The following is a 15,192-nucleotide window of genomic DNA, read 5'->3' as shown; positions in this document are numbered from 1 at the left end:
TGTCCATTTTAAAATTGAGTTGTTTTTTTATTGTTACAATGTGAGGGCTCTTTATGAATTTTGGATAGAGTTCTCTTATTAAGTATATAATTTGCAGATATTTCGGGGCATGCAATAAGAACTGATAAGAGGGCTGATTGAACTGTTTTGACTTTGGAAACATGCAGCTTGTTGGTCTAGTACTGTTTGTTACCTAGAGCCATGAGTTGGTATTTGTCCCAATCCTGTGGGTTGGGATTGGAGTGACAGGTTGCTGGGCTGACCATTCTTCTGGCCTCACTGGTGACCTCTCACACTGGCAGCTGTGTTGGGCTGGAGGGTCCATAAAGTGTTCACTCATGGGTAGGCACACCCATCTTCCCAGCGTGGCCTCCAGCAGCATAGTCCGGACTTCCTTAGGGCAGGGTGGCTGCTTCCCAGCAGGAGGGTGTGGAAGCTGTCAGACCCCAGATGTCCTCACTGGTCACTGGGTTCTGGCAAGTCCCATGACCATTGTATAGTCAGGCAGGGGAATCATTTGCCTTCACCCTTCACATGCCATGGCCTGTGTGCGCCGGGAGCCAGCAGGTGTGGCTACTTTTATGGAGCCTGGCCACCACAGGGAGCCTCCCAGCAGCTGGGGAATAAGTCCTCCAATGTGAAGGGACATCTGGAAGCCCAACAGCCCCTCACATTCTGGCCTCTGCCTTACTGCAGTCTATGTACCACACCTTGGTCACGCTGTTCTAAATCCCTAACTTCAGAGTTCCTGTTGTGACTCAGCAGGCTAGGAACCCAACAAAGTGTCTGTGAGGAAGTGGGTTTGATCCATGGCCTTGCTCAGTGGGTTAAGGATCCTGTGTTGCTGTGGCTTTGGTGTAGGTAACAGATGAGGCTCTGACTCGACCCCTAGTCAGGGAACTTCCATATGCGCAGGCGTGGCCCTAAAAAGAAAAAAAAAATCCCTAACTTCCAGAGGAGGCCTTGATTGGAAAAGAGGTATTTATGGAGAGATGTGGGACATTTCCTAGGTCACTTTTAGAGAGACAGATATCCTGCTTGGGCACTGTTGTCTGACATTCAGCTTATTAGCTCTGCTCGCGCCATGCCTGGAGCCGCGAGGCCCATCCCCCCAGGTGGGATGTGGAGGAACTCTCCAGTCAGGTGGCAGCCTGGGCATGCTTGTTACCTGCCCTTCGTGCTCAGACCCCTGTAGTATGACTGTGCAAGAACTTTAAAAGCAGGACCTACAGCAAGGATAAGGGGAGGAAAGAGGGATTTCTCTGCCTCTAGACTCCAGAGGGGCTGGGAGGCAGAGGAGGCCCTAGAGAAGTGCTGACTTTCCCTTGGGATCCTGGCAAGCTGGTGGGTCTAGAGGTGTCTGCCCTGCAGGAAGCTGGGGTGCTCGTGTACACTGCAGGTCAAGGGAAACCTTGAGCACTCTGGCTTGGGAGAACTCACTAAGTCCAGATTACCTGCTGGGCTCCTGCCTGCAGTATGGGGGTCCTCACCAAGGGGAAGCCCCATCTGCCCTGTCCCTGGCTAGATCCAGATCTCAGGGCCAGGCCCTAGCACTCTCTGCAGTGCTGAACTCTTGCAGGCCTGGGAGCAGGTACAGTCCCACTCCCTTCCGCTTGCAGATAGGAGGCTCAGACACACAGATGCCCAGTGACTTGCTGGGAGGTCCCCCATCTGGGACAGGGTGAGCCATTGTGGGCACTCAGTAGTCTGGGATTGAGCCTGCGCCCTTAGCTACTTCTCTTACTTCCTTCCATCTAGCAAAGCAAAAGACACGCAAAACCCACTTTCATTCCTTAACACCGTAATTCCTGCGGGAAGGACTACACCCCTCCTAAAGGAGACTGAGAGAAGCAAAAATAACTGCCGGGGATTGTTGGGTGGTTGTGGTAATAGCAGCTCTGAACACTCAAGGCAACCTTCTGAAGATTCGGGAAGACTTGGCATCCACCGTGTGAGAGCACAGCCAGGGAGCCTGGGGCCTCTTCGTCAGCACCTGCTATGGCAGTGCATTTCTGAACATTTGCTCATCACGTGATTGTTTTTATTTTTTGGCTGTGCCAAAGCATGCAGAATTTCCTGGGCCTGAGCTACAGCGGTGACAACACTGATCCTTAACCTCCTAGGCCACCAGGGAACTCCAACTTGGGTGGTTTTTTTGTTTGTTCGTTTTACTTTTTTAGGGCCACATTCCCGGCATATGGAGGCTCCCAGGCTGGGGTCGAGTTGGAGCTACAGCTGCTGGCCTACACCACAGCCACAGCAACGCAGGATCTGAGCCACATCTGCGACCTACACCAGAGCTCATGGCACCGCTAGATCCTTAACCCACTGAGCGAGGCCTGGGATCGAACCCACAACCTCATGGTTCCTAGTCAGATTCGTTTCCACTGAACCACAGCAGGAACTCCCACTTGGTTGTCTTTTAAATTAAGCTTGTGTGTTAAACACACACCAATTTTTTTGCACATGATATATAGTATTATGCAAAAGTAATGCATGTGTTGGGTTTACAGTGTAGAAGTGACGAGAACTGAGTCCCCACAGTGGGGGGCCAAGGTAAAACTCAGAAATAGGAAATGACCTAGAGGTTAATCAGAGGAGGGCCTGAGGGAACAAACAACCTGCTGGGATAAAGAAGGCATAGCCTGGAAAAAGGATGAGGATGCTGTCCACATTTGATAAAGAAGATTCTGTCCTACCTTCAGCCTTTCTTAAGGAGCTTGCAAGCCCAGGGTTGGGCTTTCAACTGAATCTGAATATATCTTCTGCTAGCCCTGCTGAATCAAGGACAGTTATTGGAGGAGAAAAGCACAATTGTGTACATTGAAAAATGCAAACACATGAAAAGACTAGCATTTTCTGGACAACTGCTGAGATCTGCTGGCAAGGCCTGGATGCAGCCAGTCCTCCACAGGTCCAGGGCAGTGCTCCTGTCCTCTGCTCTGCCTTGGGGTAACAGCAAGTTCTGCTCCTGCACCACCCTTGGGTGGCATGCTTGCTCAGAGGCCTTGTAAATTCTGATTGGTCTTCAGTGGCTGTCTCCACTAGTATGTGCTGAGGACCTGAGAGTATTTTACACACACTCTGTCCTGGCGCTGTGACTTCTCAGTGCCCCTGTAAAGAAACCCAGGTGTAGGGCAAAATCAGTGGTGGCATGGGGAGTTAGCTTGCTTTCTTTTTTAATTTTGATCTGATTTTTTTATTTTAAAATGGATAAGGAGCCCACTATAGTTTGTTTTATCCCTCACTTTTTATATGTTGAAAATATTTTATAATGTATGAAAATAAGATTATAAAACATAGGAATCACAACACAATACTTACCAAAGGTCCACGTTTGCTGAGAACACCAGCTCTGGAGCACCTGCTCTGGGGTTTGATATATTTTTTTAGTATATGAGGAAACTTTGAAATAGGCTTTGTAGAAATTGACAAACTGATCCTAAGGGAATTCAGGGGACCCAGAATGGCCAGAACAGTCTTGGAAAAGAACAAATGGTTCTGGGACAGCTGGATTACCACATGGGTAACATCGAGGTTGGTCCCCAGCCTCATATCATATGTAAATATTAGCTCAAAATGGATCAAAGACCTAAAAGCTAAAACTATAAAACTCTCAGAAGAAAATATAGGCATAAATCTGTGACTTTGGATTAGGCAAGATTTCTTAACTTGTGACACCAGAAGCATAAGCAACAAAAGAAAAGACAGATTAATTTGACTTCGTCAAAATTGAAAACCTCTGCATCAGAGTTCCCGTTGTGGCTGAGCTGGTTACAAACCCAACTAGTATCCGTGGGGATGCGGGTTCAATTCCTGGCCTTGCTCATTGGGTTGGGGATCCCTCGTAACAATAGCTGTGGCTTGGGCTGACAGCTGCAGCTCTAATTCAACTCCTGGCCTGGAAACTTCCACGTGCCTCAGGTACAGCCCTAAAAAACAAAAAAACAAAACTTGTGCATCAAAGGACACCATCAAGAGAGTGAAAAGACAACCTATGGAATGGGCAGAATATTTGCATATCTATTAAGAGGCTGGTGTCCAGAGTATATACAGAGCTACAATTCAGCAATAACAATAGATGCAGCCAAGCAACCTAATTGAAAAATGGGCAAAGGAAGTTTCTGTGCAGTGCAGCAGGTTAAGGATCCAGCTTTACTACAGCTGTGGCGTGGGTTCAGTCCCTGGCCCAGGAACTTCCACAGGCCGGGAGTGTGGCCAACAAAAAAACCCAACAAAACTAGAAATGGGCAAGGAACTTGAGTAGACATTTCTCCAAAGAAGATATACAAATGATCAAGAAGTACATGAAAGGATGCTCAACATCATTAGTCATTAAGGAAAAGCAAATCCCAAACTCTAAACCACAGTGAGGTAGAACTTTAAAAACATGGGCAATAAGAAGTATGGGTGAGAACTTGGAGCCTCCTACATTGCCGAAAGGAATGTAAAGTGGAGCATCCACTGTGGAGCACAGCACGGTGACTCCTCAAAGAATTAAACAGTGTTACCATAGTTGCACAGAACTTGTGCACAGATTCATAGCCTCGCTCGTAATAGCCATAAAGTGCAAGCACCCAAGTGCTTATCAATTGGTGAGTGGATAGACAAATATGGTGTATCTGTGTGATGGGACTATTTGGCCAAATGAAGGAAGTACTGATACGCGGTACAACATGGGTGAACCTTGGAAACATTCGCAGTGTAGTGACATAGTCACAAGGGAGCCCATGTGTGTGATGCATTTGTGTAAGATGCCCGGAATAGACCAGTCTGTGGAGACAGTGTACTAGTTTCCTATAGCTGCTAGACAGATGACCACAGGCTTGGAGGCCCCAGTCTTTGGGTTCATGGCTTTGCCCTCTTGTCCCAAGACTCTCCCCTCATAGTCAGGTTTGCAATGAGTCTGTTTCCTGTCTGTAGACTTTGGGAATCTGACACCTTTTAAAAATCTCATCCAGTCCAAGCTGGCAGGGTATCTGCTGGTATGACACTCTAACCCTTGTGTGCTTTGTGGATGTGATAGGGTTCATGCCATTAGACAGGAGGCTTCCCCATGTCTGTCCTGGATAATTTCACCCCTCCTCCTGGCTTCTGTGAGACAGTTAGGGGGATTTGTGAATCACGTGCCTGGTTTCTGGCACTAGTGAAACCTGTCCAGCCAAACCCTCTGCGTTCTCTTCAGAGCACATTCCTACAGTAAATCTCCTGATTTTCGTGGTTTTTGTTTTTGTTTTTTGGTCATCTGAATAGCTTAGGGATTTTCCAAATCAAGTCCGGTTTCCTTTATGCTTAACAGTTCTTGCCTCCATTTCTTGCTTTCCTCTCATATTTCACTTTATGCAGCAAGAAGCCAGGCCAGACCTTCCATGTGTACCGTGGAATCTACTCAGCCAAACATCCAAGTTCATTGCAGACAGGTTCTGCCTTCCACACAACTGGGGAATGAGTCAGCTAAACTTACTGCCACTAAATAACAAGGATTCTCTTTGCTCTAGTTTCCAGTCACGTGTTCCTCTCCTCTGAGCCTCACCAGAAACACCTTTAACATTCATCTTTTACCAGCATTCTATTTCTGATGACATCTGTGTTCCCTAAGGTGACGTGCACTTTCCCTACCAGTTCCTTCCTTCCTTTGAGTCCTGAGTGGCAGAGCATTTACCATTCATGTTTCCAGCAGCAGCATTTCATTCCTTGTTGCTTGGCTCGCTCTTGCCTGCCCCTTATTTCTTGTGAACTGGGTGTTAGATCAAAAGAGCACAGTATGGGAGGTCTTGTTAGCAAGAATATATCTGAGGTGGTGCCTCATGTTTGTATATATTACGTGTATTGTAGTGTTACATTTCAGGGTGTCTCGATTTTCCCACAAGGCCACAGTTAGTCAGGTGTTTAGAGAAGGCCCGCCTGACTCTTAAGAAGCTTCCCATCCACTTGTCATCTGATTAACTGGACATTGCAGAATGGTAATTGTCATTAACCCTGGCTTTCCTTCCACACTTAATTAGGGGGAGTTTTCCTGCAAAGAAGGATTTGCTTTTGTCAACTAGGGCTACATGGTTGCTTGAGAACACAGCTGTTTGGGACCACCAGGAATCCTTTCTTATGGAACTGCTGCCCATGGTACCAGGGGCAAGGAACAGGACCTGGGGACAGGGAGAGGCTGCTTTTCTTCCTGAGTCACGTCCTGAGCTTGGGCTCTGCATCCAGCATGGAGTTTTAGTCCATTGCAGCCGTTCATTCAGTGCTCACCCAGTGGCCGAACCCAAGCACAGTCCTGTCCCTCCTGGGGCCCCTTCTCACACCCTCTTTGTCGTTGTAGCTTGCTTGCATCTCGGCCCAGGATCAGCCATTGCTTAAAGGAGCCCTGGTTCCTTTTCGAGGGTGAAATGGTATTTGAAGCAAGCAGTGTGCGCACAGGGCTGCTCATGGCTTCTGTGCCTTTTCGTGAACAGTTTTAAAAATAACGGCAACCTCAATACCCCATAATTTCACATTGATATTTCTAGTTCCGATTTAATCATATTGGGTTTTGCTTTCATTTTATTTCTTTTTTTTTTTCTTTTTTTTCTTTTTGACTGCACCTGCAGCATGCAGAAGTTCCCGGGGCAGTGATCGAACCCACACCACAGCAGTGACCCAAGATGCTGCAGTGTCAATACCGGATCCTTAACCTTAACTCGCTGCACCATGGGAGAACTCCTTATTTTATTTATTTATTTATTCTTTTGTCTTTTGGGGGCTGCACCCACGGCATATGGAGGTTCCGAGGTTAGGGGTTGAATCAAGCTGTAGCTGCCAGCCTACACCACAGCCACAACAATGCAGGATCCGAGCCGAGTCTTCAACCTACACCACAGCTCATGGCAACGCCAGATCCTTAACCCACTGAGCAAGGCCAGGGATCGAACCCGCAACCTCTTCATTCCTAGTCAGATTCGTTAACCACTGCACCATGATGGGAACTCCTACTTTTTGTTTTTTAAAATGATCAAAAATCTTTTCCCTGTATGATTCTGACACCAACTTGATGTCAACTTACATGTTTCAGTTAATTTGGCATTTTTAGGAATTCTACTTTTTTCTTTTGATTTCGTTTTTATCTTCAGTGTGGTGAAAGATTTATGTACTTCCAGTGTGAAAACCATAAACAAGAGACGAGTCTCACTTCCAGCCCAGTTCCTTCAACCTCGAAGGGTTTAAAACTGTGATGTGAGCATTTCTTTTTGCAGATATAAAGCAAATATATGTGTTCAGATTCCTGTCTTACACAAAAGTTATACACGTGTAGTGTGTAACATAAGACCTATTGTATTTTACAGGGAGCATGTGTGCCCCACCCCCCCCACATCTGTGAGGGAAGACAGCCTCCACCCCTGCCCCTCGTGCGAGATATGTCCACGTTAGGCAGAGCTTGTAAACTCTAGGACGCTTTTTTCCACATTTCTGTCTTCTCATCTACCAACCAGTCAGCTGGTAGTACCTGCCTGACTGGGTGGTTGGAAGAATGAAGCTTGTTAATTATATATAAAGTGTTCAGAGCTGTGCCTAGGTGCCTGGCCCCACATCAGTGCCGGCCTGTGAGCTGGTACTGCCTGCGTCTGGACACTCGCACTTACGGTGTCTAGCCGGGGAGCTGATAAATGCCGAGGGAAGATAAGGAAGGGACGTGACCTCAGCCCTTTCCTGGAGCAGTTGCTGGTGCAGGGGTGGGTACCTTGGAACAGAAGGGGTACCATAACCTATTTGGATGGGGGCTGGGAAGTCCTAACACGGGAGTGAAGAAGCCTACCTGTGGGGAGGTCAGGGCCACAGTTGGGTCCACAGACCTGCATTCTCCACCTTCAAGTTTTGCTGGGTGACTGGCCATTTGCAAGAATTTCGAGAACTTGGAGATTATTTGACCCACAAGAACACCCCCTGGTGGCAGTGTGGCTGACTGCACCCTGTGCCGACTTCCCCTGCCAGGTGGTGCTCTCACCTGCCCCCCCCACCTCAGGCTTTCTCACACTGCTCTGACCCCCAGAGCCTCCATTGCGATGGGGAGCATGGCACTGGGACTGCAGTATGGTGCCTTCTGCTGACCTGGCTCTGAATACTCCATCCTGGTTCTGTGTCAAGGGCTTTGGGAACACACTCCTGGGCCCTAATCCCTTTTTACTGTATCTTGTGTCAGAGTGAAAGTGTCTGGCTGTTTTTTTCTTTTTAATTGAAATATAGTTGATTTATAATGTTGTATTCATTTCTGGTGTACAGCAAAATGATTGAGTTATACATATGTATGTATCTTTCGTTTTCTTTTCCATTATGGTTTATTATAGGACATTGAATATAGTTCTCTGTGCTATACGGTAGAACCTTGTTGTTTATCCATCCAGTATATAATAGTTTACTATCGCTAATCCCAAACTCCCACTCCTTCCTTCCCCCATCCCCCCCCCCGCCTTGGCAACCACAAGTCTGTTCTTTTTTTTTAATTTTTAAAAATTATGGTTGATTTACAATGTTCTATCAATCTCTGCTGTACAGCAAAGTGATCCAGTCATATGTATATATACATTCTTTTTCTCATATTATCTTCTATCATGTTCCATCAAAAGTATTTGGGTATGGTTTCCTGTATTGTATACAGCAATACAGGACCTCATTTCTTATCCACTCTAAATGTCATAATTTGCATCTATTAACCCCAAACTCCCAGTCCATTCCATTCCCCTCCCCACCCCTAGCAACCTCAGTTCTGTTCTCCATGTCTGTCTGATTCGGTTCTGTAGATAGGTTCATCTGTGCCATGGTTTAGATTCCATATATATGATATCATATGGTATTTGTCTTTCTTTTTCTGACTTGACTTCACTTAGTATGAGAATCTCTAGTTCCATCCATGTTATTGCAGCTGGCATTATTTTATTCTTTTTTAGGTATTTGTCTCTTTCTGACTATTTCACTTATGGAGACAATCTTTTGAGTCCATCCATGTTGCTGTAAATGGCATTGTTTCATTTTTTATGGCTGAATAATATTCCCTTGTATAAATATACCACATCGTCTTTATCCAGTCATCTGTTGATGGACATTTAGGTTGCTTCCATGTCTTGGCTATTGTTTTTTGTTTGTTTGTTTTGTTTGTTTGTTTTTGTCTTCTTGCCTTTTCTAGGGCCACTCCTGCAGCATACAGAGGTTCCCAGGCTAGGTGTCTAATCGGAGCTGTAGCTGCCAGCCTACGCCAGAGCCACAGCAACGTGGGAACTTACACCACAACTCACGGCAATGCTAGATCCTCAACCACTGAGCGAGGCCAGGGATCGAACCCACAACGTCATGGTTCCTAGTTGGATTCCTTAACCACTGAGCCACGATGGGAGCCCCTGTCTTGGCTATTATAAATAGTGTTTCTGTGAGCATTGGGGTGCATGTATCTTTTCAAATTAGGGTTTTGTTCAGATGTATGCCAGGAGTGGGATTGCTGGATCATATGGTAACTCTACTTTTAGTTTTTTTGAGGAGCCTCCATACTGTTTTTCGTAGTGGCTGTACCAGTGTATGTTCTTAGCAACAGTATAGGAGGGTTCCCTTCTCTCCATACCCTCTCCTGCATTTATTGTTTATGGACTTTTTAAAAAAAATTTATTGTAGTTAATTTACAATGTTCTCTCCATTTCTGCTGTACAGCAAAGTGAGCCTGTTTTGTATATATATGTAAAAATATATATATTCTTTTTCTCTTATTATCTTCTATCATGTTCCATCACAAGTGATTGGATATAGTTGTGCTATACAGTAGGAACCTCATTGCTTATCCATTCTAAATGTAATAGTTTGCATTACAAACTCTCAGTCCTTTCCATTCCTCCCCCTCGCCCAACTGCAAGTCTGTTCTCCATGTCCATGAGTTTGTTTCTTTTCTGTAGATAGGTTCATATATGCCATATATTAGATTCCATATATGTGATATCATATGGTATTTGTCTTTCTCCTTCTGACTTCACTAAGTATGAGAATCTCTAGTTCCATCCATGTTGCTGCAAATGGCATTACTTTGTTCTTGTTTATGGCTGAGTAGTAGTCCATTGTGTATACATACCACATCTTTTTAATCCATCCACCTGTTGATGGACATTTAAAGGTTGTTTCTAGGTCTTACCTATTGTGAATAATGATTCAGTGAATATAGGAGTGCATGTATCTTTTGGGGGGTTTTTTGTTTGTTTGTTTTGTCTTTTTGTCATTTTAGGGCTGCACCCACGGCATATGGAGGTTCCCAGGCTAGGGGTCTAATTGGAGCTGTAGCTGCTGGCTACGCCAGAGTCACACCAATGCCATATCCAAGCCATGTCTGCAACCTACACCATAGCTCACGGCATTGCTGGATCCTTGTGGCATTGCTGGTTGAGCAAGGCCGCAACCTTATGGTTCCTAGTCAGATTCATTTCCACTGCGCCATACTGTGAACTCCCATGTATCTTATTGAATGAAAGTTTTGTCCAGATATATGCCCAGGAGTGGGATTGCTGGATCATATGGTAGTTCTATATTTAATTTTCTGAGGTACCTCCATACTGTTTTCCATAGTGGTTGTATCAATTTACATTCCCACCAAGAGTTCAGGAGGGTTCCTTTTTTTTCCACACCCTCTCCAGCGTTTGTTATTAGTGGACTTATTAATGATGGCCATTCTGACCAGTGTGAAGTGGTCCCTCATTGTAGTTTTGATTTGCATTTCTCTAATAATTCACAATGAGCATTTTTTTGTGTGCCTGCTGACCATCTGTATGTCTTCTTTAGCGACATGTCTGCTCAGGTCTTCTGCCCATTTTTTGTTTGTTTGTTTTTTGTTTTTTGTCTTTTTCTAGGGCTGCATCTGTGGCATATGGAGGTTCCCAGGCTAGGGGTCAAATCGGAGCTGTAGCCGCCAGCCTATGCCACAGCCACAGCAACATGGGAACCGAGGCGTGTCTGCTGTCTACACCACAGATCACGGCAATGCCAGATCCTTAACCCACTGAGCAAGGCCAGGGATCGAACCCACAACCTCATGGTTCCTAGTTGGATTCATTAACTACTGATCTACAACGGGAACTCCCCATTTTTCATTTTTTTTTTTTATTTCTTGAATGCTTTTTATAGACTTTTTGCTTTTTAGGGGGCACATGGAAGTTCCCAGGCTAGGGGTCAAATCGGAACCACAGCTGATGGCCTACTCCATAGCCACAGCAATGCAGGATCCAAGCCATGTCTGCAGCCAATACCACAGCGCACAGCCCGACCCACTGAGCGAAGCCAGGGATTGAACCTGCATCCTCATGGATACTAGTCAGATTCACTTCCATTGCGCCACAATGAGAACTGTTATTTATGGACTTTTAAATGATCTATTTCCTTTTTTGTTTGTTTGTTTAATTTCTTTTGGCCACGCCCACAGCATACAAAAGTTCTCTGGTCAGGGGTCAAACCTGTGTCATAGCAGCAACCCAAGCCACAGCAGTGACAATGCCAGAGCCTTAACCCTCTGTGACGCAGGGGAACTCTCACCTGGTTGCTTTTTAAATTTGCTTCCTCTTGTTTCACCTTTTATAGAAATAGAAAAAGCTTGACAAATTCTTTTAACATTTCCCTGACCCCAGAGATGGCCAAGGCCTTAATGAGCCGTCAGATCTTGGCAAGCTCCCCGTCCTCATCCCCTCATCCTCAGCCATCTCGCTTCTGAGCTTCCATTAACCCCCACTTGCCACCCTGTAGTCCTTCAAGGACAAGCCTTGTCAGGTGGTATGGGGGAACCCCTTTCTTCCCAGAAATTGGTGGGGGCTGTCAGGAGTAGGGAGTGCCGACCTGCCTCCCACGTGTCTCTTTGCTGCATCAGAGCCTCACTGCTCTGCCCTCTGTTCCTGCTCCATGGCCTCCCCGGGTCTTTCCCCCATGTTTTCTTCTGCTGATTCCCTGGCTGAGAAAACAGTGCTGGGTGAAGTTAGAGATCCAGGAGAGCTTGTGAGGGTTAGAAGCTGCTCACACTGTTAGGTTTGTCTGAGACCTCCTTCATGGGTTTCCCTTAGAGGTATTCTCATGCCCATAGGTTCCATTTGTCCTTGGGTTCACAGGTTGTCCCTGAGGAGTCCCACTGCAGGTGCCATGGCTGGTTCTGGGCTGTGTGGTGGGTCCTTGAGCAGACTCAGTGTCACAATGATTTAGGAGGGGGGTCATCTGAGTGGGCAGGGTGAAGGCTCTGCTCTTTCTGCCTGTCTTGCCAGAAGGATGGTCTGACTTCTCTGAAGTAAGGTTATATTTATGAACGTCCCTTCATTGACCCCAGGACACACAGTAGTGATTTCCCCAGAATACCCGGGAGTGAGTGTCCTTGGTTACAAAAAGGACAATCAGTGGAAGGCCGGTGCCGCTGGGCAGTACCAGAAACCCGGCAGCTGGAACCAAGAGGGCCCTGGGCAGCAGCCTTCACCTGCCTCCACCGAGAGGTGCCGTGCCTTCTCCTCGGCCTGTGCAGCACATTAATGCAGATCAACACAGAGTTTCAAAAAGCTTAGCCAGGGCGCACGTCCAGATTCGCAGGCAAGTGCGACGTCAGCAGTGAGAAAGCAACAGGCCAGTATTAAAAGCGAAAGTGCTTTGGTACAAATAGAGCAAAAACAAAAGGGGCTCGCGCAGGCCTTCTTCTGAGACGCTATGTGACCTCGGGCCGGTCCCACGGCCCCCCTTGAGGAAAGAGGGTGCCTGAGCCACTTTCCGACTGGCCAGGGAGAGAAGCAGCTTCCAGTGTCTCGGTACCTCCTTGATTTTCTGTGTCTTTGTGCCTTTTGTTGGCCTGCAGGAGCTGAGTGTAGGGCCTCTCCCGGGGAGATGGCTTCCAGGAGGCCGGGAGGACGGCACCGTCCCTGCCTTCGGGAAAGGTCCTTCATGGCTCGCACGGGTGGGAGGGGTGCCACTCAGGCTTACTTCTTTGTCTGGGATTAAACTGCTTCCTGTTTTTACTTTTAGGACGAATACCTTTCCCTGGTGGCCAGGCTCATTATCCATTTCCGAGACATCCGTAAGTAACACTTCACGTCTCCGGGTGGTTGTGGCCGCAGTGCCTGAGGCAGGATGTCTGGGTTTGTTTCCACATTTCCCATCCTCCCAGAGCCTCAGCCTCAAGCATGCTGATCTTGGCCCAGTGGAAATGTTAGCATCCAAGTGGCCTGCACCACGCTCTTGTTGCCTGTCTGTTCAATGTCCCTTTCTGAAGGACGGCTGCTTTTATCTCTAGGCAACTCTTAAATAAGCAGAGTCTGCCCTGGAACAGACTCTTCCTTCCCTAATTGTTGGTTTTTCTGACTGATGGAGGCTGGACCTAAGTGTGTTCCTGTTAGGCCGGCAGCTTCAGGGACCAGCTTCTTCAGGGCCTTCTGCAGCCCTGAGGCTCTTCAGGGCCGCTCTGTCATTGCAGCTGCAGCCAGGGACCCACCTGGCTTTTGTATGTTCCTCCCACACCTACAGACACTGATGTCCCTGAGTGGCCAGTCTCTAATGGAAGGCGGTCTGGCAGGTGCCCTGGGGTTTCTCCCACAGTGCCTCCTCGTGGCCTACGTGTGTGACTGCAGCGGACAGCCTCCTCTCTGTACAGCCTGTCCCTCGGGTGACTGCTGCCCAGGGTCTAGAGGCATCTGGATCTTCTTGTCAGTTTCTCAGACAACGGGAGCTGTTGGGGACTCCAGAGCCCCTGTGGGGCTATTAGTTCCTTGCACATAATTTCTTACCAGAATGGTCAGCAAGATGTACTTAACTTGCTTTCGCTTTTTGCCATGTTTGGGAAGGTCCCATGGTGTTTGGAACAGGAGGAGCTGCAACCAGAAGCCTGGGGAGTGAGCAGCCTGGCCATTACTCCGTTTGTCCTGGCAAGGGCTCTGCTTATCAGGCTGGTTGGCCTATTTGGGAGCCGGCGCTGGCATGGCAATGCCCACAGCTGTCCCACCACTGGGAGAGGGTGGAACTGGCGTGGCAGTTCCCCACCTCTGCTGAGGCTGGTTGGATCCCACCTCTGGCCAGCCTTGGACAAATTTCGTTTCCTTACCCAGAAAATGGGGGTGCTGCCTCCCCAGAGTGTGCCTCCTCCTGGGGTAGCTCTTAGCCATGGGGCGGTTCTGCACTCTTGCCCCAGGCCTCCTTGTGTGTCAGTGCTGCCGGGGGTGGGACACAGACATGTTCACACACAAACACACGCTGAAGCTCTGATGTTTGTTTTGTCTTGTTTCTAGGCAGGGTCAGCTCGGTTTTAGCAAATGACCTCTGGGCAAATGCCTTTAGAACTAACTTAGCATGGAAATATGTGGTTATATAAAAACTATTTACTTTTTTTTCTTAATATAGATAACAAGAAATCTCAAGCATCTGGCAGTGGTAAGAGTTTCTCCTTTTCGAATTAAAGTTTTTCCCTGACCTTGGATGCGGGGCGCGGGAGTGAGGCTGTGGACACGTGTGTGCCTGAGGTTAAGCTGTTAACTGGAGGAGGAAGTTCCCAGAGAGGAGACCTCGGGTCCGTGAGAACTGCCAGTTCCCAGCCTGAGACCCACCTTCTTCCCGGCAGACATACCGCCCCATCCCGCTCCCCCAGCCGAATGATGAAGGCCCACACGATTATGGAGATAGCGTCTAACATGTTGAGCTCTCGGGGAGAGGACAGTTATGGCATATGCACCATAATACTCTGCAGTGGTATTTCTTAAAGGATAGCTGTGAATTCACTTCTTAAGTTACAAAGTTTCTTTGTAAGTTAAGAATTATCATTTTTGTAATTTCAAGGTTCTGTCACATGGGAACCCTGTTGATTTAGCCCTGGTCTCACTGAGTGAGCCCAGCTGCCAGTGAAGGGGTTTAGCAGATCCCAGTGACCAACCAAGCTCCGACCTTTGAGGCGAGGAGCCAGCCTGGCTGTTTGTCCTGCCGTCAGGCACCCAGGCTTGCTCACTGAGCTGGCTGTACCTGCCTGGGGTCTCCTGGCACGTGTGGTGATTGCAGGCCTCCCGGGGCTGGAAGAAAGTGAAGATCAAGTGTGCTTGGCCAAGAGACTGAGTTCTTGGCATTCGAACACAGGGCCCTTGGGTACCGAGTCCCATGGAGTGGTGTGCTGGCAAGGCCACATCTGCCAGCAGGTGGCTCTTTGCTGTTGTGGCGAGAGCCCTGGGCTCTGGTGCTAGGCGCAGCCTTGCT

General features: G+C 47.6%; 1 protein-coding gene across 8 annotated transcripts in view; it reads left to right on the top strand.

The window, feature by feature from the left end:
* Positions 1 to 15,192, top strand: part of MED15 (mediator complex subunit 15) — a 56,301-nt gene that overhangs the window by 21,941 nt on the left and 19,168 nt on the right. For 7 of the 8 annotated variants that reach the window (XM_021073412.1, XM_021073416.1, XM_021073414.1 and 4 more), the window contains exons 3-4: positions 12,985 to 13,036; positions 14,353 to 14,382. In XM_021073412.1, the coding sequence (XP_020929071.1) occupies positions 12,985 to 13,036; positions 14,353 to 14,382 (82 nt within the window). Of the gene's footprint in view, positions 1 to 10,879; positions 12,771 to 12,984; positions 13,037 to 14,352; positions 14,383 to 15,192 lie in introns of those variants that run through there. The other variant, XM_021073417.1, reaches the window with a different exon arrangement.

This window comes from Sus scrofa, chromosome 14, assembly GCF_000003025.6.
Source record: "Sus scrofa isolate TJ Tabasco breed Duroc chromosome 14, Sscrofa11.1, whole genome shotgun sequence".
Classification (NCBI taxonomy): Eukaryota; Metazoa; Chordata; class Mammalia; order Artiodactyla; family Suidae; genus Sus; species Sus scrofa.
Note: the sequence above shows the minus strand (reverse complement) of the source record. Positions and strands in the feature narration are given on the sequence as shown.